The 23,964-nt window shown below is 41.1% G+C and overlaps 1 protein-coding gene across 4 annotated transcripts in view; it reads right to left on the bottom strand.

The window, feature by feature from the left end:
• The window catches only part of MYRIP (myosin VIIA and Rab interacting protein), a 353,398-nt gene that overhangs the window by 31,066 nt on the left and 298,368 nt on the right, over nucleotides 1-23,964 (bottom strand). For all 4 annotated transcript variants that reach the window (XM_004419542.3, XM_087430764.1, XM_087430763.1 and 1 more), the window contains exon 11: nucleotides 7,387-7,626. In XM_004419542.3, the coding sequence (XP_004419599.2) occupies nucleotides 7,387-7,626 (240 nt within the window). The remainder of the gene's footprint in view (nucleotides 1-7,386; nucleotides 7,627-23,964) is intronic.

Genomic DNA, 23,964 nt, shown 5'->3' with positions numbered 1-23,964 from the left:
GGATTGCTGGGTTGCATGCTAAGTGCATGTTCAGCATCGCATATACTTTATTGCTATTGTAATTAGGATTTCCCTTTACATTTTCTGAGAGGTTATTGCTGGTATACAGGAAATCTTTGCTTATGTATTATTCTTTTGTGATAGGCCTCCCTGCCAAACTCATTATTTCCAATAATCTTTTCCATTGATTTTATTATTTTAATTCAGAAGTCTGAAAACCAGTGATATATCATCATAATTTAGTTTTCTGATATCCAATACCAGTAACTTTTATTTCTAGTCTTACTGTATTGGTGAGAATTTCAGAACAATGTTGAATAATAAAGGTAATAGAAGCCATCTTTGACTTCTTCCTGTCATTAATGGGAATTTCTAAACTTAGAGTCTACGGATGGGCTTCAATGGGGTCTGTGAACTCTCCAATTCTGTCCAAATCATTTTCATTCTTTACACCTTTATGAGAGAGAGTTCACAGCTTTCCTCAAATTCCTAAAGAGGTCTGTAAATTTCAAAAGGCTAGCAGCCATTGCTACTGAGTTTTTATCTTCCTATTTTATTAGAAATGGTTGCTTAACTTTATCAGCTGTTGTTTTGGAATTCATTCTTCATTCAATATTTATGAACTTCCTACTACATGTCAAATATCAATCTAGGAACTTAATAAAATAATCATGTTTTCCCACTTTTAACCTGTAACTATAATGAAAAATGTTAATAGGCTTCCTAAAAATTGACATTATTACATTCCTAGACCAAATCCTACTTGACCATTGTAAATTATTATTTTAATATGTAGTAGTTGGAAACAGTTTGCTAACATATTGAGACTTTTTGAATGTTTACAGTATGTAAATTTTTGGTAGTGTGTGATTTTTGGGTCAGATTCAGGCCAAGGTTTTAAATAAATAAAATGAACTTGGATACTTTCAGTTTTTTAATGCTCACGAACAGTTTAAATAGTACGGGAGTAATTAGTACAACGAACATTTGATGGACTTTATTGGCAAAGATACTGGGACTAGCTTCTTTCTAAGGGAAAATTCTTTGACCACTTTGCCAATTTCTTCCCTGGTCTGTTCAGGTTTTAAAACTCTTCTGGAGCCAGTTTTGCTCATTTACTTCTTTGGAAATAATCAATATTTTAAAAATTATTACAAATAACACATTATTAGCCTATAATTTAAAATAAACCTTAAAGCCACACATATTTATTATTTTTAAAATGTATGTACATGCTATTTTAATTAAAAAAATACACATTTATGTAAAAGCATTTATATTCATAACTCCTTGTGATGTATTTACTTGATAAATAGTAAAATATTACAATGTTCAAGATGTTTTTGATATTTCCAATGAGTTACATCCAGGAAAAAACTCTCCAGGGTTTCACTGTGGTGCTTTGATATGGATATTCTTCATCAAAATTATCTTTCTATTCCATTGAGAGGTTTTTTTTTTTAATTCTAATATGTGTTGAACGTTTCCAAAGGCCATTTTGGCATCAGTTGAGATTATCATGTGCTTTTAAAAAGTAGTACTTACTAAATGATTTATTACAGCAAAGAGGTTCCCTGCTATTAACTTCATTTTTGCAATCTGAGAATAAATATATTAGTTGCAGCATGTGATTTTCTTAATATTGCAAAATTTAGTTTGTTGGCATTTTATTTAGGACTTTGGTATTTGGTTTGTAGGTGAGACTGGTATATATTTCTTTCTTTCTTCTGTTTTTATATTCCCTCTACTCAAAAATGTTTTCCAAGAGCACAATCCTGCTTATTCTGCAGAGCTGCAGACACAGTGTCTTCTATGCCTTCTCTCCCCTGTTACCTCCCGTGATCCCATCTCCTCAGGGCATCTTACTTTTGGGCTTTTGTGGGGCAAAAGCTCTGAACCAATGCCTTGTTTTCTAGACCTTTCAACTAACAACCTGCTAGAGCAACTCTGCCTTTCTCCCTTCAAACCACATCTGTCCTATGTCTCATTCTCCTGCTGTGGCTGAGGTAACATCTGTTTTCCCTAGCCTTTCAGATAACAGCTGCATTTCACAGAGGCTTTAAGGAATCTTCGCACTGGAGTTCTGGACAATCTTTCTTTAGTGCTCAGTTCATCTTCTGCCTAGAGAGGAGGATGTTCTGCTGAAGTCCCAGTGATCCAGGAGAGCACCTGGAACTCTGTCTTCCTAGCCTGGCATGTCCCTCCCCCAACCCCACACAGGACACAGTTGTGGGAATGAGTGATGCCAATGACAACATAAGTGACATGAAACCTCCTCACCTGTTCAAGCACTGTGGATAAGAGCTGTAGCTCTAAGTGGAAAGCTAATGCTTCTCTTTTTCCCTAGGGCAGCAGTTAAATAGAAAGTTAGAAAAGAGGTGTTAATTCCTCAACAGGCATAAGGCCTGACGAGATCAGTGCAGCTTGTAAGTCAGTATCTAACGCTATATTCACTTTAGCACCAACTGAAGATGAAGACACTCTTCTCAAATAAAATGCTACCTGGGATGAAAGACACTGAATCCTCATGTGAATGGTGAGTTATTTCACAGGGGTGAGACACATGTGGACAATAATACTTCATTTTATGTTTACACTGTGATATCACCAACAATTTTTCACAAGCACATTAAACTTCAGAAACCCAAGGCTCTGGGTTTTCTCAGACAACAGCCAGTGAATCTGTCTCCTTGACCATTGACCAGAATTGTGGTTCCATGTGGCTTGATGTTAGTAAATGGGGAGCAGCCATGAGAATATGCACAAATTAGTCTCTTGTTTGAGGAGAAAGACATTTATTAGTTTAGAGAAGTCTCAGTACTTTGATGAGAATGATTCCATGAAACTATAAACATGGAAGATATCTGTTGGTCTATAACTCCCTTGTGAAAATAAAGCACAATGATTCAGCTACTCGTGATAATAATTAATAAACAAAGACACTTTAAATAAAAATGCTTTTAGGACACTGGATGTACAAATTTGACTTAATGTAAGAATTCACTAAGATGTCACATAGGACATCTTTTGTCATATAAACAGTGTCACAAATGACACTTATGGGTCAGGAAACAAAAACCTATTTAATCCATTAACCATGGATTAAATCCATCTAGAACCATGGGATTTTGGAGCCAGAAGGGACCTTGGGGATCACACTCCAAGCCTGGAAAGATTAGGGGGTTTGTGGGAGAATCAGCTCTTGAATGTAGTCTCTAAACCCAGGCCAGGAGTTCGCGGCCTCTCTTTGCATCCCTCTTTCAGGAAAGCAGCACCTGCATAACCAGACGCAATGGTTCTAAGAACCATTTCAGTCAGGACATTCTTCCAGAACCATTGGCATGGCCACTGCCCAGTGGGAGAGGAGAAGCAAGTGCTCATTCCTGGCCTCTGAGGACTCCATGGTTTGGAAGGCTGACCACTGAGGATTGATGGAACCAAGCTGACTTAAAGAAAAACATGACCCTCTGGGAATCCAGTTCCCAGGAGGTTTCTGGGCTAGCCCCAAGCTCTACAAGCTCATTCTTCAGCTCGTTAAAATTCAGATGGGAGTGATCAACCTTGAATCATCATTGGGCCCCTAACACCTAGCCAAAGTGAGCCAACTGTAGGGCCAAATCTGTCTACAGCAAAGGGCAGACTCCTATCAAGAAAGCATGTTTCTAAAATGGCTCTTCTGCTGCTGGACAGGATTCTGAAGCCCCGATTCCCCATTTCCTCCTAGTTGTCATAATAAGGACACTGAACTGCCACTGATGTCACTATGTCTGTGGGAATATGCACATTCCTCTGCTTTGACTCTCAGAGAGCGGGGCCAGTAGTGGAAGCAGGATGGACAGTGAAGTATGCATAAAGCTCTCTGTCTGTGTAAGGGAAAGCTCCTCTTGGTACGGCAAAAGCACTTAGCACCAATTAGGCGTCTGGATTCCCTCACTGCTTAGTCACAACCCTGAGGTAAGTATTTGTGAACTGGGGACTCGACATTTTCTCCTGTTTGGCTGATGTCTTAGTCTGGTTTCCCCCAGAAGCAGACCCTGAGACAAGGATTTGAGTGCATGTAGTTTATTTGGGAGGCGATCCCAGGAAATAGCGGTAGAGAAGTGGGGGAAGTTAGCTAGGGAAGGGAAGAGAGTCAATGAAGACTACCTTAGCAAGCTGTCCATCACTGTGGGTGCCTAGAGCTCAATCTGCTGGGGAACTTGAAGAGTCAGTGTGTAGCTCATGCTCCAGAGTTACCACCCCAATGGGGCAAAGGAGCTGGAGTATTTACACTCTTCCCATCAGTCACCGGTTAGGGCTGCTGCGGGGCAGTGTTATTTCTCTCACTTCCAGCCTGCCTTCTGCATAGGAAGAAGAGCTCCTGCTGCCTCAGGAGCCCTCAGGCAGTTGGACTTTGGACCAGTGTGCATTACCATGGTAAAGAGATAAGAGTGAGCATTGACAGCTTCCAGAAGAGTTAATGAGCCCAAATCCACTCCCAACCATGGTGTGTGTGTGTGTGTGTGTGTGTGTGTGTGTGTGTGTGTGTGTGCTGTACAAACTAGTTGTGGTTGGATCACAGAGGAAGTCACAGTTATTCTGATCCTGAACACGGGAAGCTGGGAGGTTCCGATGCAGCATTTTTCCCATTACATTCTGCATAGCATGACGAAGCATCAAACATGGTTACAGACCTACGGCTTGACACTGCAAGTGTTAACTGGAAACAGGCACTAAGCTGTTCCTCCAGTACTAGCAGATGGATGTTATTTCATGACAGTGAACTTTATTTTCCTTGAGGTTGTTAAAGGTGATACAATAATTAATAGTTGTGGGGCTCCTGCTAACCCTATGCTGCATAATTCAATCCTCACAACTCTATAACGGGGTATGATTATCCCCATTTTACAGATGAGGCCAAGATGTGTTTATCCAATCAACAATGAAGACCTAGACTGGGTCCTAGGGATCAAATTAAAAACAAGACAGATGAGGGCTTGTTCACATGCTGGGAACAAGTTCAGGAACTGCAGGGCAGCTCCAGCTGCCCAAGTGGAGAAAGGACTGAGGGGCCAAGAAAGGCCTGGAAGGATGAGGAGAACAGTTAGGAGGCGGGGGATAGCAACTAGGCAAGAAATGACATTGGCTTGCTCTAAGTAGCAGCGGTGAGGTAAGACATTACTCAAAGTCCTAAGTTTGCAAATTGCATGACTGTGTTTCAAATTCAGTCTAATCCGAAAGCTGATCTCTATACTTTTCTGCTTCTAAATAATATTCAATACATAAACCTGTATTTCTGCTTTCCTTTAACTCCATATAGTAGCCCATGCCTGATACAGAAAAATATATTAATTACCTTTTTTGTTTGCTATATGGTTTTTTACATACAGCAAGTGATATCTGATTGATATTTAATTTGTTGATTCATAGTAGGCTAGGGGAAAGACTTAAACTTTGAGAAACGGACACATTTGGGAGTCGGAATAAAAGCAATTCTCCTAATTTCCCACTCAGCAAGGGCACGAGGCAGGATGGGGGCTTAGCCAAGTGCCCAGGAATTTCTCCCAGTGGATACTCCTTTCCCTGTTCACATTCTGCCCAGGAGAGCACAGCGCAGATTGGTGGCTGCGCCTCCAGAGGCGAGGCCTGCAGGCTGATGAGAGGTGGGAGTGCATGACTCATCGCAGTCTGGCATGCCACTGGTACAGCATGAGTTTTTGGAGCCTTCAGATCATCAGGCAGCAAAGCCAGTAGGATGCAGAGCCATTGTAAGAAATAATGTGATATTCTTCAGTTACCATTTGGCTCTCAGCTCTAGCAGACAAATGTGACTGTAATGGGGCATTGGTTCAAGTAACAGAGAGGATCAGAACCATCACCATTGAGGAAACAATGAGTTGGAGCCCACATCCCAGGGAGGGGCTGCCTGTGAAGGCCAAGCTCCACTCTCCAACCCACAGACATGCCAGGGGAAAGGTGTGTACACTGTCCACAGGCAGAGGACCTGGCAGATTGATGAATGAGAACTCGATGGTTATGGAGGGTAGGATGGGAATGGAATGAATGAAAGGTAGAATCTGAGGTGTTGAAGATTCAGGGCCTCAGCCATGGAGGACAGTCCCCACTTCCCCCGGGTCTGTTCTTGACCACCTGTGGTCATCCCCAGGTTGGCCTGGCTCCTCTATCGTACCCAGGCCGGCTGCTGAGCAGGTGAAGGGGGCTCTTTCACTCATACACATGGATTATCAGCAACTTGTTAGCTTATATAGCATACTCTCAGAATAGGGGAAGAACCGATCACAAGGGCAAAGAAATCTAGATGTTACCAGACAAGATCTTATCGGAGTTACAAAAGAGGCAGCTTGTTGTAAAGGAAGGAGCCTGCGATTTGAGGCCAAGTAGGTTTGTGAACTTGCTCTGAAACTTACTAGCTGTGGTCCTTGGGTAAGTTCCTTCACGACTCAGCCTCAGTTTCCTCATCTGCAAAAAGGGGCTGCATCTACCTCAAAGGGTTATTAAATGAACTAACACGCAGAGCACCAGGCACATAGGAGACACTCAACAAATGTTAGCTTTTTCCCCTTCCACTGGAGGCAGCAGGGATCTCCTGACTCTAAAGTGGCCAAGTCTAGCGTGAACGTGCTTGGAAAGCTGAAGACACACTGGAGGATGGTGGGCAGAGCACTGACTGGGAGGTGGGGAGTCTGGGATCCCTTTCTGCAGGGGTTGGGTCTGTCTTCTGTGGTTTTCAAACAATGTCCCTTGGAACTCAGGGGCTGGCTTAGGAGGAGGGGAGGGGGAGGGCAGGACTGAAGAGAAGTGGCTGGGGCTTTGGGGACCCTAAGGGCAGCTGTGCTTTTATCTGTTTAAAACACTGGGATTCCATGTAAGGCTTGTTTGAAAAAGGATTCTGAGGCTAAGATAAACAAACAAAAAATCTGAAAACTGCAGAGATAAATAGTCCAGAAGGCCACTTTTAACACAAAGACTTTATACTATGGAGTGAAGCTTCATCATTGACTAAAAGAGGGATGGCTACGTGATCTCAGTCCACAGGCAAATTCCTCAGGGAGGGGGGACGCGAAATAACACTACTCTTTACCAAGGAGAGAGATCATGGGCACTAAATTACAGACTCGAAACTGAAGGGCTGTCTTGATGAAGGACAGTTAGTAGAAGGAGACAAGAGGTCTTGGGAGACTTCACAGGACACGTGGTGCTGGGTTCCTGATTAAACTTCTCAGCACTAATCAAGAAGGGTTTTCTTGGGCTCTCCCAAGTGCACAGGGATGGGCATTTCACAGAGAGCCCTTTGGGGGCCCAGTACCTCTCTGGGCAAATGTAGAACCTTTCCCCACACCCCAGCTGCAGGAACCAAGCTGTCTGCTGGTGGTTCAGGGCCCTTACCTTCTTCAGCTCTTCCTGCACACTCTGGCTGTTGTCTTCAGAAGACAGACTTTCCTTCTGGTTCTCTGACTCTGTCTTGGGCTCGGACTCCTGATCCTCCCCTGAAGAAGTCTCCTTCTCACTCATTTTCACTGCTAACTCGTACAACCTGTTTCTCAGTTTCTCCTCCGTGGTGTCTGCGCCGGTCCGGGGGTGCTGAGCCTCACCGCTGACGTCAGTCTCTGATAAATCGCCTGACACCTACATGAAAGCCAGAACCATGAGCTGAGGACTCCTCTGCTCTAGTCGTGTTGCTTATTCTTCCCCATAACCACCCCCCCCCCCAGTAAAATATTGTCCAGGAAAATAAAGCTCTCTTACCTGATCTGCTTTCTCTACAAACGGGCTTTGACTTTTTACTTTTATTTTCTCAAACACATGCATCTTAACTCTTTGTTAAAGGTTCAGGGAGGTGAGCATCTGTACTTAGAAAAGTGTTTGAATTCCTTCAGTGTTTTTCATTCACAAAATACTGATGAGTGCCCACCACGTGCAGCACTGTGCTGGTGCTGATGATGCAAGGCTGGGCAAACCTGGTCGGCAGCCCTGGCTGGCCTCCTAGTGGAGGAGACATACTAAAACCTTACACACTAACTGTCACGGTGGTAAGCGCAGAGAAGCAGGGATAGAGGGAGGCTCTGACAGCTCATTAAGGGGCACTTGATGGGAGGGGCTGGGAGTTAGGGAAAGCTTCCTTGTGGAAGTGATGTTCGAGTTGAGATTCAGTGTTGCAGTTACCTGGCTAAAAGGGAGATACGGAAGAACAGTATTCTAGGCAAAGTGCAAAGATTTTGAGATGGTGCAAGATCCTTGCACATATGTAAGGAATACCATGTGACATTCCCTTGATAACTACAGTTCCAGCTTAATAATTACATCTCCGGCTCCTACTATCCATTTGGTGAATATCTCCTAAGCTCCTTCTATGAGTAGAGCCCTGACCAGGCCTGGGGAACTCCAGGAAGACATGGAGATTGGAATTCTCACTATTCTTGGCCTTAAGTTGGATGGATGTGTATGGAATCTTGGCATACCATCATGGTCCATTAGACCCAATTTTAGTTTTTGAGTTTCCTCTTTGAGTTGTTCTATTTATAAGGCTTGATATTTCATGGATTTTATTCTTTCTTGAAGGGCTTCCAAGGAACAAAGAGAAAATTCACTCATTTTTTAAATAAAATAAAACCCATTCTATTTTTCAATTATTATATGGGTTCATTGGACCCTTTTATAAATCTAAGATACATCATGGGATCTCTGTGATCTTATTTTTCCTTTCTTTTGAAATATTTTGCAATTTCATCATCTTGAGAATTATTTTTCATCATTACTCATCAATTATTCCCACTTATGCTAAAAGACACTTAAATAATAAAAGAGAAGGATGGAATTGCCTAGAAGGATGATTCAATAGTGAAATAAGTCATAATCATTTTGAATCTGCTTTTAGCTTTCATTGCACACAGCTGAGAATTCAAAATTTTTCATAATGGCAAAGAGAAGAAAACTGACAGAGAACAACAATTCACAATTATTAGATGACTCAGACAATGAACTCAAAGAGAAGGAGAGCAGCTTTCTAGACTAACAATGATGGTGAAATTGATTGTATAAGTAAAATCTCAGACTAAGGGTCTTCAGATGATAGTGTCCTAGATGAATTTTCTCAAACTCAAGAATTGGTGAGTAAACAATGTATTTATAAGGACAAAGGAAAATATGGTGTTTTCATTCAGTTAGTTATTTAACAGGAAGGGCTTCATCACACAACATTTTGCAACAAGAATCTGGACCATCTTGCTCTGCTAAAAAGATGTGCAACAGATTCTTTCATTCTTTATGATGTTTGTGCATCAAATTTGCTTGATACAGTTTTTAATTGGACAAATGCTAAAGACAGCTGTCTATATAAAGGTGATTAGAAGGAAACAGATGTTAGAAATGAAAAAAAAAATCACTGGATTAATAAAAGAAAAAGGGTCCATTGGGAATAACTATTTTTTCTGGTCCTGAGCAAGAATCAATGATGAGGGCCGCAGGAGATGTCACTAGTGCTCCCAATGTCCTTGAGATGGAAGAATTCCTTTGTCTAGGGATACAGGAAGAATGGCCTCTTAGCAGATTCTTCGAAGATGAGGAAAATTTTAATATGTAGACATGAGGTCAGGCATTCTTGATGAGGAAGCAGCAGGACCAATAAGACCTGGGGTGCATGAAACTACTTGGCATAGTTAGGCGAATGAGGCTTAGAAGTGGAAAGAGTGGGGAGCTTGAAAGGATGGAGAAAACAGGCCTGGGTCAGACTGCAGAGGGCTAAGCATCAGCCTAAGGAAGTGAGCTTTATCTATCAAGAAGTTTTGCTGCTATTGTTGTGGTATGCACTGCATTAGCCAGGAAGTCAGCTAGCTACAAACTCACACCTGGTAACCTTCTCTTAGCATCTCACTCAACAGATTTAACACACTGAATTATCAATTCATCTCAACTGCAGTTCCCTCTTCTTATTTATTTATTTATTTATTTATGTGAGGAAGATCAGCCCTGAGCTAACATCCATGCCAATCCTCCTCTTTTTGCTGAGGAAGACCGGCCCTGAGCTAACATCTATTGCCAATCTTCCTCCTTTATTTTCCCCCTTTTCTCCCCAAAGCCCTAGTAGATAGTTGTATGTCATAGTTGCACATCCCTCTAGTTGCTGTATGTTGGATGCCGCCTCAGCATGGCTGGACAAGCGGTGCATTGGTGCGCGCCCGGGATCCGAACCCGGGCCCCCAGTAGCGGAGCACGCGCACTTAACCGCTAAGCCACGGGGCTGGCCCCTGGAGTTCCCTTTTCTTTAGCTTTGGCTTGTCTATTTCTTTATCATGTGAGAGCTTATGAAGAATTAGTCAGTGGTGATTCAGTCTACATTCAGCAAACATGTATTGAATACCTACTATGGGCTGGGCCCTGTGCTGGCCACTGGAGCTCAGAGGTGAGAGTGACATCATACCTGCTCTGGCAGCATTCATGGTGTGGTGAAGAGAGGAACGTATAACCAGATAGCTGTACCACACTGAGGTACAACGTACACACATGTGAGGGTGTGATGAGACTCAGAGGAGGAGCCCTCACCTAGTTGGTTGAAGTGGAGGCTGTCAGGGAACGGAAATTGGAATAGGTGATACCTGAGCAGAATCTTAAGGAATGGAATCCTAAAGATTATCAGGATATGCCTCAAGTTATATTTGAGCATTGAGGATTGTATTAATGCTAAATGATGGCCCTAGAGTTCAACAAAGACTCTGTAATCATATGCACAGGGATCTGACACCTAGGAGACATGACACCATGAACATGGATGGAGGTATCATTATCAAAAGCCACCAGAGCTTCAAATATAACTTGGTAATATTTGGCCATGTAATATTTATCAAGTAGATTAACAAATATTTACATTGCCAAAGAAAAATAGGTACGTGTGTTCAGTCTGCAAAAGGTTAAGCAATCCCTGCCTGTACTATAAACTTATACATTTTCCCCATGTCCTGATTTTAATGTCAGTCTCCATGACAGCTGGAAAAATAAATGCTAAGTTGGGGTCTTAGCTAACACACAATCTGTGGATGGGCCTCTGTAGACCCATGATATTGTTTGCAAATTTTGGTTTACATGCACACTTTTCTAGGGAGAGGGTTACTGACTTTCATCAGATTTTCACAGGGGCTCCATGCCCCGAAAAGGCTAAGAAACATTGCTACTTCCTAGTAAGACAACAGTAGATAGGCACATGTTACTTGGATAGGGAATGGGAAACTTCCAGTTGAAATCAGAGGAAGGGGGAGAAGGGAGGTTGGTGTTCAGAGCCTGTCGGGAACCTGGACTCAGCATTTAGAGAAGATGAGGATGCTGCTGAATCTCCAGCCTGAAGAATATGCTCTCCTACTTCAACAGAACCTTGGATATTAAAACAACTTCACCCGAACACCAAACACACCCAGTGTGTTGGACAGTGACTCAAACAGACTACTGAGAAGATTATGAAGTCAGTGGAGAATTCTGAGAAACTTTTGTGACTTGAAAAAAAAAAAATCATAGAATGGAATTCCCTATGGGCAAGCTGGATAACTACTAGCAATATGTGTATCTGGGCATAAAACATTTTAAGTAATCTGTTGAAAATCGGAATTGCCTGCCCACTGGACACTGTCCACTGCCTTAAGGACAAGTATTTTGAAAAAAGGAAGTAATGTTTTTCAGTTCCCACTAAAATTGCATTCCCTTGCATCTTCATTTTCTCAAGCTAAGCATGAGCACTCTGCCCTAGGGAAGAAGAGTATAGATCAGAACCCAAAGAGCACTGATCAGCTCACTCTATGACCTCTTTAGCGTGGTAATAGTCTAGAAAGTCAGATTTTGTGGAGAGAAAGGATTTCTAGTGACTAAAGCTCCCCATTCAAAAGCTGGATTTAGCTTGTTCCTCCATTGAGATCCAGGGATACGGAGCCTCACAGGCTGCCTGTGGCCTCTGACCCTTTAGCCCCCAATAATACGGGGCAGCTCTATCAGAGTCCAATTGGGGCCCGATGAAAGGCTTCAGAGGGAGGCCTGAGGGGGCTCCAGATCTCCCCAGGGTCCTGTGTGACACAGGGGGCATCCAGAAGTGGGCCCATGGAAGAGCACTGAAGGTGCTGGAAGCTGAGCTTACCAGGGGCTCCCTTTGGGGGGAATGAAGTAGCTGTCCTGGGGCTGGACAGCTGGTGCCAGGGAGCTGATGAAAGTGACAGCCAACGTGGAGCCTGAGGGAGAGACACTGGGTTCTGACTGAGTACACAGGGAACAGACCACAGGTGCTCAGGCCCCAGACACTGGTAGGGGGTGCGTGTGGGGTGGGAAATGACTCCATGAACAGGGGCCCCGTCACTGAGGAGAGCTGCCAGGACCCAGAGGACACTGCTCAGCTCTAAGATGTCCTTGCAGCCATGTGGACACTAGAAGCTCCTCATCTACTCCCCAAGATGGCGAAGGTGGAGAGAGTGGAGGAGTTGGACGACTGATTATATATCTAGAAAAACAGTTCTAAATGGAAAGAAAATTGTTTAAATCACAAAAGGCTAAGTGTTTCTTGGATCAGCTAGTTTACATTCCTGGCTATTCAGAGTGGAGAGGCTGATACGGAAGTTTAAGGCAGTTACAGAAGAACAAGCATTTTCCTTGCACACTTAAATTTAGTGTGTGGAACTTGGAGACCCTGGCTAAATAAGAACGTGTATTTTTAAACACCTAGTGATGGAATACTCACTGAGATCAGCTAGCACACTTTCTTAAACAAAAGTCTGCAAATATATTCTTAGTGGTCTGCAAGTTTTTTATAATAATCTTTAAATTTTGGTTTTCATTTCATTGATCACCTGAAAAAAAACATATTCTGGCTTACCGGGGCAACCACCTTACAGCGGAGTGTTGCCATGTGATCTCCATTCTTATGTTTGCACTTATGTTTATGGTGATGCTAAGAAGTTTCTTAAATTGACAGTATTTAAATTTCAATGCAGCCTTTCTAAAACGAGAGGTCCTCTGAAAAATCCTTGAGGAATCTGTGAATTCTCAAGTTTGAGAAACACAGAGATAGAAATAAATGGAGGTGAGGGGGATGTGAGAGGTCAGGGAAGGAAGAGTTCTCATTGCTGGGCGCCTCCGAGTGGGCGAGTACTGCCCTGAGCACTGGACGCACAGAATCTCATTCAAGTGTCCCAGTAGTTCTCTCTGTATCCATGAGGACACTGAGGTTCAACAGGCTGTCCAAGGTCATGTGACTAGTGCGTGGCTGAGCTGAAGAGGGTCTTACCCTGAAGGCCAAGCTCTTTTCACTCTTCCAATACAAGACTAGATGATCCAAATTAAACCATGCTCATTAAAAGGAGAACAGATAGCAGAACCACTGAGTAGGGAGAGAAGCCGAGAGGCAAAGGATTTAATCTCGTTTCACAAAGTTTAAATGAGTGAAAAGATACTTTTTCTAGAAGCTTTCTAGAGATGGATACCCTCATATTTCCTCAGAGGACTGTTCTCACCTTCAGTTACCCAAGTGTGCTATCTTTATGCACCTTGAAATCCTGCCTGCTTTAATTTAAAGCAATTTTTCTCCTATCCCACCTCACCATCATCCTCATCAAAATTCTCCACGTTTGCAGGGAGCAATGTCAATGTATTCTAGAGTAAGCAACCTCAGTCCTAGAAACACTTTTTCACAGAGCCTGTCTTTCATCTGCCAGGTCCTTTGAGGGAGAGAAGGGAGGCTCTGCATTTTCTCCACCTTTTTAGAAAGAGCCCAGCTAAAGGATTACTTTCAAATGTTACATGTCAGCCTTCGTTGAACACATCCTAGTGTCCTGGTGGCTCTCCCCATACCTGTTGATAAAAGATACTGAACCTGACCTAAGAATAAGAGTTTCTCCAGCTGGCTTTTAGATATTCTAGTGAACTTCAGAGAAGAGCCCCGACTTACAGGTTAACTAATCCTAGGGGCACTGTATGTGGCAAATGTACGTGGTTTTACTTGCAAATCCCTTGGCATAGTTGTCCTGAAGCTGGAGAAAAGCAGGGTGAGCCTCGGGGCTGGCTGACTCTACTGCTGACCTGGTTCTTCTGAGGACTCGCTAAAGTCCTGTCTCTGGTGCCTTCAGGTAGAGGTTTCTCCTCTCCCAATGTATTGCCATTAACCTAAAACTAGTTTTATTCACATGCTGTACCCTGGTGAATAAAGCATTTATTTTTCTTCTAACTGGTGTGATAAGAACAGTCCACACACACAAAAATACACACCAAATCCTTGATCAACTTAACATGGTAGAAATGGGAAGACATCACCTGAAATATGACTGAATTTAATATTATAATATATTTCTTCCTGCCTCAAGAAGAACCCCTCCATGTGGAAGGTCCTAATTTGGCCAGTGGAACTGCACAGAAGACAGATATGGGGACCAGCTCCTGGGGATGAATTTGGTGAGGGAAGTTAAGGAAACTTAGCACCTGGATGTCATCTAGAAGGCTTATTTTTAGCATTTATAATTACAGGTCAGTTGTCCTAGTATGGATCCCAGGCTGTTTTCTGAGTTCTTCATATTATATAATTGATTTAAAAACAAACAAATAAAACCTTAATCTAATTTGGGGCACATCTCCCTCTCCTGGAACCAAAATTCCCTCTGACTGATGGGCTCTGCCCTTCCTTGTTTTTTTTTCTCTTTATAATCTCCTATCTGACAGAATTAGACCATGCCATTTGTTGAAAGGGGAGCCACTTGTTCCCCAGAATTATGCAATCTTATATAAAATATCTGCAAAATCACTAGTCTGGACTTCTCAGATCAATATTTACATGAGGAACAGGCATTTAAGACACAATTATTTTCATGCTGACTGCAATTGGTCTATCACTTTGTGGAGAATCTGTTAGGAATAAAATAGCATTAAGGGTGGATTCCATCTTTGTTTTTTTCTTTGACTCTGGATCGGAATTGAGTGTAGACTAAGTTACATGACCCTTGGATTTTGATGGTGATTCCGAACCTGGACCTCAATGCCAGCATGAGGGTCTGGATCAGCAGAGAATCTCCAGAACAAACAAGTGATGACATTCAAGGCAGGGGCTGGGGTAGAGGGACTGAGGTATTTCAGATCCCCTTCTTTTCATTGGTTCCTAACGACTTTCTATCTGTTTTGAGTGAGCTGGGTTCGGGTCCCTGCCATATGGAATAGAGAACTCAACATCTTCTTCATGGAGTTAACATGGTCTGATTGCCACAAATAGGTAAAGCCTTAACTGATAGGTAGCCTGCTATTTAATATCTGCCCCAAAGAAGGGCTACAAGTTAACTATTACAAAACTAAAGTCATCATTTTTGGTGGATGATCCTTAATATCCAACAGACTGCTGGTTAAAATTCCTACACAGCAGGGCTTCTAACCCAGCTCCCAAAACTCCCTGACACTGAATGCAAAACTTTGCGTGCTTGCGTTTATGCACATTTGTCCCCCCTCACTGGGGAGAAGACTTCGTATTCATCAGGTTCTCAAAAGGGCCTATGACACACAAAAGTTTGAGAAACACTGTTATTCAGCAAATACCTGATTGTTTTCTAGACCTGTTCTCTGCAACCAGTTTATCCTGGAGGGCACACCCTGCGATTATCATGCTCAAGAGGAATCACTTGACAGACACTTGACTAAAATTTTTCTTCTGTTGAGGGGGTATTGGTCACCCCTGCTCTAAACTGTTTCCAGATTATTATTTGTACTTGCTCAGGCTGCTGTGGAGGAGGCAGCAAGGGGCGTGGGGGGAGGACAGCCTTGTCTCAACTAGAGTAGTTCCACTTTCCACCATATAACTGTCTTCTCTTTAATTTTTTGTTTAAGGACAGGTTTCATTTGAAAACCAATGGTGAAGAACGGGGAGGTGGATGCGGGAATTATCACCCTTTGGTCTGTGTACTGGAGGAAGTTCAAATACAATTTGAGTAGATTTATGGGCTTGTTTGGGGATATTCTCTTGGCACACTTCAGAGGTAGGTGGACCTGTTGGGTGCCTCAATGTTCACAGGATGGGGGGTGTCATATTACCTTCAACATGCATGGTCTTGCAAGCAGTTGTCAGAGAGCACCCCCTTGAATTCAGAGCTGCACAACACTCATGAACCAGGGTTTGGGGAGGCAGCCACTCGCTCCTCTTCATATCCCCGAACTTAATCCTGTAGCAACTCAGACCCACAGAGCTCAGTGTATTTTGGCCCCTCAGACCCGACCTGATGTATTGTGTACTGCTGTGATGTATTGGTCCACACTGAGTGACACTGCGAGAAGCAGCCTCCAAAAAGTGCATGTTCACCTGGAGTAGTTTATTGTGGAGGGTGCCGTATTCTGCATTCTCTCCACAAGGACACACAGGATAAATTTCTCTTGGTTTCAGCTCCAGGAGCAGCATCCTTTAAGGAATGGGTTTATTGTTCTAATGTGGCTTCCATGACTCAGAAAACTGTTCACATCATTCTCTTCCTCTTATCTTCTAGAAAGCTCGGAGCCAAATTTTTGGTATCTCTAGCCCATGATTAGGACCTCATCACATCCATTGTGTGAACTACCATTACTTCTGGCTTCATTCTATCTTTCCTATCCTGGTTTTCCCTTATATTTTTATTTTATTTTCTCATGTTTATATTTATGTAAGCCACTTTAAATTCTTTCTGTGGCAAGGCATAAACACATCAAATAAAGGAATATTTACAGATTATTAGTTATAGAGAATTGGTAGCTTCTCAATGTGGCAAAATTCTAAACACATCTTTTAAGAATAATTAGGACCTAGCATGCTAGACAGAGGGCAAATTTACCCAAGGAAACACGTTTCACTAATGAGTACAACTAAAAATGAAACGTCAGAGGAAATTAAAATAGCAGCCTCCCGTAATCCTGAAGTTGCAATCAACAAAAAATTAATTAGTAGATTTCCATTTAAAAATGGTATTTGGCAAACATCTCTCTACAACCTCTCCACATTTTCCACCAAAATTGTGTGGGAAAATACAGAAAAAGGTGAAAACCTACATACCTAAAAAATAATGGAAGTCAGCTTGTTGCCAGTAAATGGCTGGGGAAAATTTTCACTAAGTACAAGGCCCATGGAAATGAACTGGAAAAAAATGCATTTGGAGACCCATCCATTCTCTCCTTCTTCTAAGTACACAGAATAATTGTTGACCCTCCTCCCAATAGTCTCCCAACATCAAACCCTGGTCTAGAATGTAAGATAAATGCTCACCATAAAACAAAACGAAACAAACGCCAAACAAAAACACAACATCTGAGCCTTCTAGTGCAGTGGTGGAGCTTTTTAAGCATCCAAAGACAAGCCTTACTCCCAACCCCCTTAATCCTGCCACGTTGTATGGCCACTTAGAGAATGGATCTCCCCCAAACATCCAGGTGGGTGGACAGAAGAACTAGCCATGGCGCCATGTTGCATCCTAGGAGTTGTGGTCATGAAATGTAAAGCCCTGGGGGCAGAGACTACAAAAACCATGTAGAAATCTACAGTGGTTTGTTGTTTTCCATTCATTCATTCATTCATTCATTCAACATATGCATATTCAGTACTGTGGCTTGGTTCTTAGACATCTGTTAAAGAAACATAGAGCAAGAAAATCAGAATAGGAAAAACCTCCTATCTTAAGCTCGCAGAGGGAAAATGATTGGAGGATGCTAGATATTGGCAAACAACAGGGTGTGGATAGCATTTCCTCATTCAAGAACGACTAACAGAAAAAGTTAGCAAGGAACCTATGGAAAAATACAGCAGAGCAAAGGAAACAAAAGTTAGCATGAAGATGTCATGTAAATTTTACTAACAGCCAGGACACAATGTCTGATAGCATTTTGTGTTTTCATTAGGGCGTAATAATGCAGAGTGTCAATGAAGAGGCATAGAAAGTCATAAGGGATGAGCACGCAGACTAAAAGACTATAGGATGAGATGAAATGTGGAGAGAACTATGAGACAAAAGGTTGCAGAAAGAGTGAAAATACAGCAGCACGATTAGAACCTGTATTTGAAGACAGTAACAGCAGAATTAATCTTGGGAAAGCATATGAGCGATGTGGAGGACAAATCTGGAAGGTTTCCCAGATGGCTGAGGAAAGATCAAAATGGGAAAGCAATAAGAGATCATAGACCTGGGAGACAGAGAATCAAGATTCAGCACATGAATTACGGGTGGCCTGGAAGAGGGAATAATCAAAAGACAAAAGAAAACACTCCTGAATTGAAAAATACCTGAGTGCGCACATACTACGTGCAACAGTGTGGATTGAGTACACACTTACCATTCTGGAAAAATGTGTGCTTTTTAAAGATACAACAGATCAAACAAATGCCTAAGAGAAGAGAAAAATGTTATACATAAAGGAAAAGTTAGGCTGTCTGCAGGCTGCTATTCAACACTAAATGCCAAGAGGGAGCGAAATATTGGCTGCAGAGTGTTGGAGGAAGAGATTCTGACCCACAGATTTCATCCCGTCTGTGGCATCAGGGGACTGGGGTTTTGGAGGACAGAAGAACGTGTCCAGCAGTCTATGATAACAGATCACAGAGAGATCCCATATGCAAAGTTACATGTGAGCGGAGATTTGAGGCTGAGGATGAAGTTAGAGAATATGGGAAAGGTCTTTTGCTCTCAGCTGGCTTAACCACTAATCATGGTTGTGAGGTGAAGGGTCCAGCAGGGAGTGAAGTGGTAGAGACACATTGCTGCATCTTCTGGGTAACTTGCCAGACTCTAAAGAAATAGAAAGTAAGAAAACCACGGAAGGATGAAGATAACAGTAAATAAGGGTGCGGAATTAGGGAAATGAAGAGTGGCAGACATGAAGGCAAATGAACATGAGCTTCAGGAGGCAGGACCTGGTCTGTCTTGTTAATGCCCAGAACAATGTACATATGTACATACAGTCTTGTCCTCAATGAACAGAGTATGTGTTCTTTTCAAAAACACATGAAACAGTCACAAAAATTGGCCACATATTAGGTCACAAAGGAAATCTCAACAAATTCCCAATATCAAAATCACATAAGCCATATTCATTGCTCATAATGCTGTAACACTAAAAATTAGTGACAAAAGCAAAACAAAACAAAACAACAAAGCAAAAAGTTACCTACCCTTTTAATTACTTCTTAATTTTGATTAAAATGAGAATCACATTGGAAATGATAATTTACTTAGAAAAGTTTGACAATAGGCGCACTATATATCAAGGCCTGTGGGATGCAAACAAAACTGCATTTTGGGGGAAAATTCATTAGATACACTATATATATATATGAACCAGCTTTTCATTTTATTAATTAATCTCAAGGGTTTTTTGTTTCTGCTTTTATATTAATTAATATCTTCCTTTTACTTTCTTGTTTGCTAATATATTTTTAATATATATGTATTCTACATATGTTAATATATAAAATATTTCATATATAAAATTTGTCTTTAAAGCTATCCAGGTCTGTCTCTTAGTAGGAGCAGACCTGAATAGCTTTATAGGTGAATTCTTCCAAACTTTCAGAAAATTATTATGTCATATAAAGTGTTCTAGAAAATAGTAAAAAATAGAGAATCTTTGCCAAGTCATTAGTATAACCTGATACCAAAACTGAACAAGATAGCATCAAAATGGAAACTTGCAAATAGAAACCAGTTTTTATAGAAAGGAATCACAATCCAATAAGATTTATGCCACAAATGAAAAGATGATTCAGACTTAAGAAATCTATTAAGGTGATTTACAACATTAACAGATTATAGAAGAAAAAGCATATGATCATCTCAATAGATACCAAGAAGTAGTTGATAAAACTCACATTCCTGACTTTAGTCATTTAGGAAGCTAGGAACAGACAGATGCTTCTTTATTTTGATAATGTCTACTAAACTTAGAGGAGGCATCACACTTAACAGTGAAACACTGGAATCAAGTGACTAAGGACAGCAGCAGGACAGACAGGATGCCAGATGTCACTACCATGTCACAGTGTAGCAGAGATTGTCGCCAGTGCAATAAGACAAGCAAAAGAAATAAGTATAAATACTGGAAAGGGAAAGATAAAAATGTCATTACTTGTAGACATTATGCCTATCTTCCTGGAATAGCTAAGAGAATCACCTGAAAGACTATAAGAATTAATAAGAGAATATATTAGGGTGCTAAGTTATAAAATATAAACATAAAATCAATAGTGTTCAATACACCAGCAGAATCCAATTAGAACATGTAGTAGATAAAAAAAGATCTCATTCATAATAGGAACAAAATATATAACAAACTTAAAAATTACTTCACAAGAAAAGTATAAGAGCTTTGAAAAAAATCTACAAGACTTTACTGGAAGTAAATAAATGGAGACAAGTATGACACCCTTGGATGGGAAGGCTCAATATTATAAAGATATAAATTATTCCCAAATAGATAAATACATTTGGAGCAATCCAATCAAAATTTTAAAAGATTTTTTTTTTTTGCCATTTGAAGAGCAGATTTTAAAAAATCATTTATATGAGTAAAGGATTGATAAAAGTCAAGATACTTTAAAAAATATCATTAACAAAAACAACAGTGAAAGGAAGACCATCTATCAGATATCAAAATATAAAGTTATTACAATTAAAGTTCTATTTGTACACAAATGGCACTTCTGGGTCAATGGAATAAAATAGAGTGAAAAAAAAAAAAACAGTTCTTGGAAATAAAAGAAGGTTAATATATATAAAGAGGGCAGCTGAAGCCAGCAGATACAGGATGAATTTAATAATGATTTGGTGACAAATATTTAATTTGAAAAAAATAAGGCTAGATCTTACCTCATATCATCCAGAAAAGTAAAGTACAGATGGACTAAACGGCTAAACTTAAAATATGAAAGTAAAAAATATTAGGAAAAAAATGGAAAAATATTCTTATAACCTTAGGGATTTAAAACCTTCTTAAACAAAGTACAAAATAAAAAGAAAGAAAATAATTGATAAATTATTATTAACAAAAATAATTGATAAATTATTAGTAACAAAACGTTTTGCATGTAAAATATACTTAAATAAAGTTAAGGCAAAAGTGATAGACAAAGGGAGAATATTTTCAACGTGTAACCATCAAAGAATTAAAATATACAATATAATTAGAAAATAAGACTAATTCCTAAAAATCAATAAGAAAAAGACAAATGGTCCAATAAAATAATAGAAGAAACATATAAATGTATCTTTCACAGAAGAAAAAATGCAAATAGCTTTAAATATAAGAAAAAATGCTCAACTTCAGTAGTAACTATGAAAATGTTAACGAAAAAGAAATATATATTTTTCCTCACATACAGTTGGCAATGATTTAACAGACTGACAATACTAAGTATTGTTGACAATATGAGAAAACATAGTGCTGTGGCCATGAGTAAATTGCTATGAGGTTTTGGGAGCTTAATTTGGCAAATATTCATTAAAATTAAAGATCTATATACATCTCAAGTCAGCAATTCTACTTCTTGTATAAAGAGGTTTGCACAATGATATCCTCTGCGGTATTGTTTATAACATCAAACATTGAAAAAGTCTTAAATATTCATCATCATGGGAACTATTGATTGTTAATTCCTGCCCACCATGGACCAATGGTGAACCAAGGGGGTTGGGCAGGACGTTGGGAATAGCCTGCCCCAGCAGGGAAAAGTCTTTTATCACTAACTTTGCTTAGAATTTTCCATGCATGGTGCAAGGTGATAACAAAAAGATGGATTTTTATTGGACTTATTGTTTTAAAATTCTCTACAGTCAATGCAGCCTTATTGCTTGCACCCTGGACAGATTGCTCCCACTCCCACGCTCCCCCTGGGGACCACAGCAATGCAATCTTTTGCAGGCACTATGTGTAGACGTGCGCTGACATCTCTATCACTTGCTGTTAAAAGAAAGAGGCAGAATAAGATGCAGAGTAAGATGCTGATTTTGCTAAAACACAGATACATTTATAGAACTATGTTTTTAAATGTACTATACGTATATGAATGCACAAATACAACTGTAGTCATTTTCGGGGAGATGACAGGGATTTAAGGTTGTGGTCAAGGGGGACTATATTTGTATGTTTTAATATTTTTTACATTATGTTCATTTACTTAAATAAAAAGTATGCAAACAGTTAAAAACATACATATATATGCGATGTGTAATTTTTTTTTTTTTTTTTTTTGAGAAGAGAACTGCCATAGTAAACTAAGTAGAAGGGAGGATGCAGAGGACCAAGGTTTTGAAGTCTCCGAAAATGCAACGCCATCGCCACCTAACGGGGAGGAGAGGACACTGCCAGGGAGGCAGAGGCAACACTGGTTCCAGTGCCTTTCTGCTGGTCCCTACCGTCTCGCTGTGGATGCCTTGCAAAGATTAACACCAGAATACAACTTTCAAGCCACCTCAGAATAATTAGGAAGCTTCGGGCACAAAGTTGTGGTGGAGACGTGGCATTTTATACTTGCGAGTGAATCACGTAGACAACCCTCAAGAATATCCCTTGAGGCAAGTCACCCAGAGACTCTGGAAAAGACTCTACTTGAGCTAGATAATAATGATTCACAGTTGAAAAGAACTTTATATTTCTACTCTGTGATCACAACAATCCACGAGGCAGATTTGTAATGATCTTGTTTTACAGAGGAGAAAATGAGAGCTTAGACCTAATAAGGGATATTTTCCAGGCAATACATTAGCAGGCCAGGCATGACTGATGCCAAATTCTGTGACCCGAGGACCTCTGAGTCCACAACTATCTTCAGGGGGCCCCAGGATCAGGGATCTGGCTGTTGCATTCATAGAAGGTCATTGTAGCAGATGCTGGTGATGCCCCAGCCTGTACTCCCTGGACCTATATGAGTTGTCTGCAGCTGTGGGGCACAGTTTCTGGCCCACTCAGAGCTTCCCACCTCAGACCTGGGTCTCCCTCTTCTTGTCCATCTGAGGGACTTCTCAGGCACCATCCATGCAAACCTGGCTGTGTATGGAGTTAATGCCCACGCTAGGTGGGACCACTCTCCACCACTGGGAGATGGAGACTGTGGATAATTGCTCCCTGTCTTCTGGAGGAGAATTCTGAGCTGTGATCCACATGGCTTCTCAGAGGGTCCCTGGTGGGATGGAGCCCCAGGTGCCTACACTGTACCTTAAGTGGCCTTTCTCACTTCCCTGTCTCACTCTTGGGCTTCCTGGGATCTTTTCCCACATAAAGCTACACCCAGATCCTTGACTCAGGACTTACTTTTGGTGGAACCCAAACTAAGAATGCAGTGCATGGTAGCTGGGTATTAGAGGAGATGCAATGGCATTCAGGAAGTGGGTGTGGTTTCTCCAGGAGCCGAAAAAGTCAAGTTGATAGTATTGCGAGCAAGTGATGATGATGTGCCTACAGAAGGCAGAGGCAACGCAACTAGATCTTCCATAAGACTCTCGTTTTCCAATATTGCAATCTACTGCTTATATAAGGTCATTTAATCTTTCCAGGCTACACCTGTCACTTTTGAGTTTAGAAAATATTGTTATGGGAAGGCCAGAGTGTGTTCCACAAAGTTCGGTATTCAGTCCACGGTGATCACAGCACTTCACCAGGAAGAGGCGAGAGAGGGCAAGGGCATAGCGTGATCACAGGCGTAGAGCTGGGAACAAGCAGGTGTAATTAGAGAATATAATATTAATCTGGTTTGAGGTCAAAGAACTACCTGAGATTGTAAGTAAAATGGTATGTGTGTGAGTGTGTATGAGTGTGTGTGTGTGTGTGTACAGGTGCATTGTTCTAGGGAGAGTCTGTAGCTTCAATCATATCCTCAAAGAAGTTCATGAATGAAACCGTGTGGGCAGAGCCACCGAAGATTCTGAGAAAGGGTGTGATGTGGACTAAAGAATCACAGAATGTTAGTAAAGCGTGCCCTGAATTGTCATACTGAAATAACATTTACTGAGCCCTGGGCTGTGT

Source organism: Ceratotherium simum, chromosome 5 (assembly GCF_057802395.1).
Source record: "Ceratotherium simum simum isolate JZ-2026a chromosome 5, ASM5780239v1, whole genome shotgun sequence".
NCBI classification, from domain to species: Eukaryota; Metazoa; Chordata; class Mammalia; order Perissodactyla; family Rhinocerotidae; genus Ceratotherium; species Ceratotherium simum.
The sequence above is the reverse complement of the archived record's forward strand: the minus strand, read 5'-3'. Positions and strand labels throughout refer to the sequence as shown.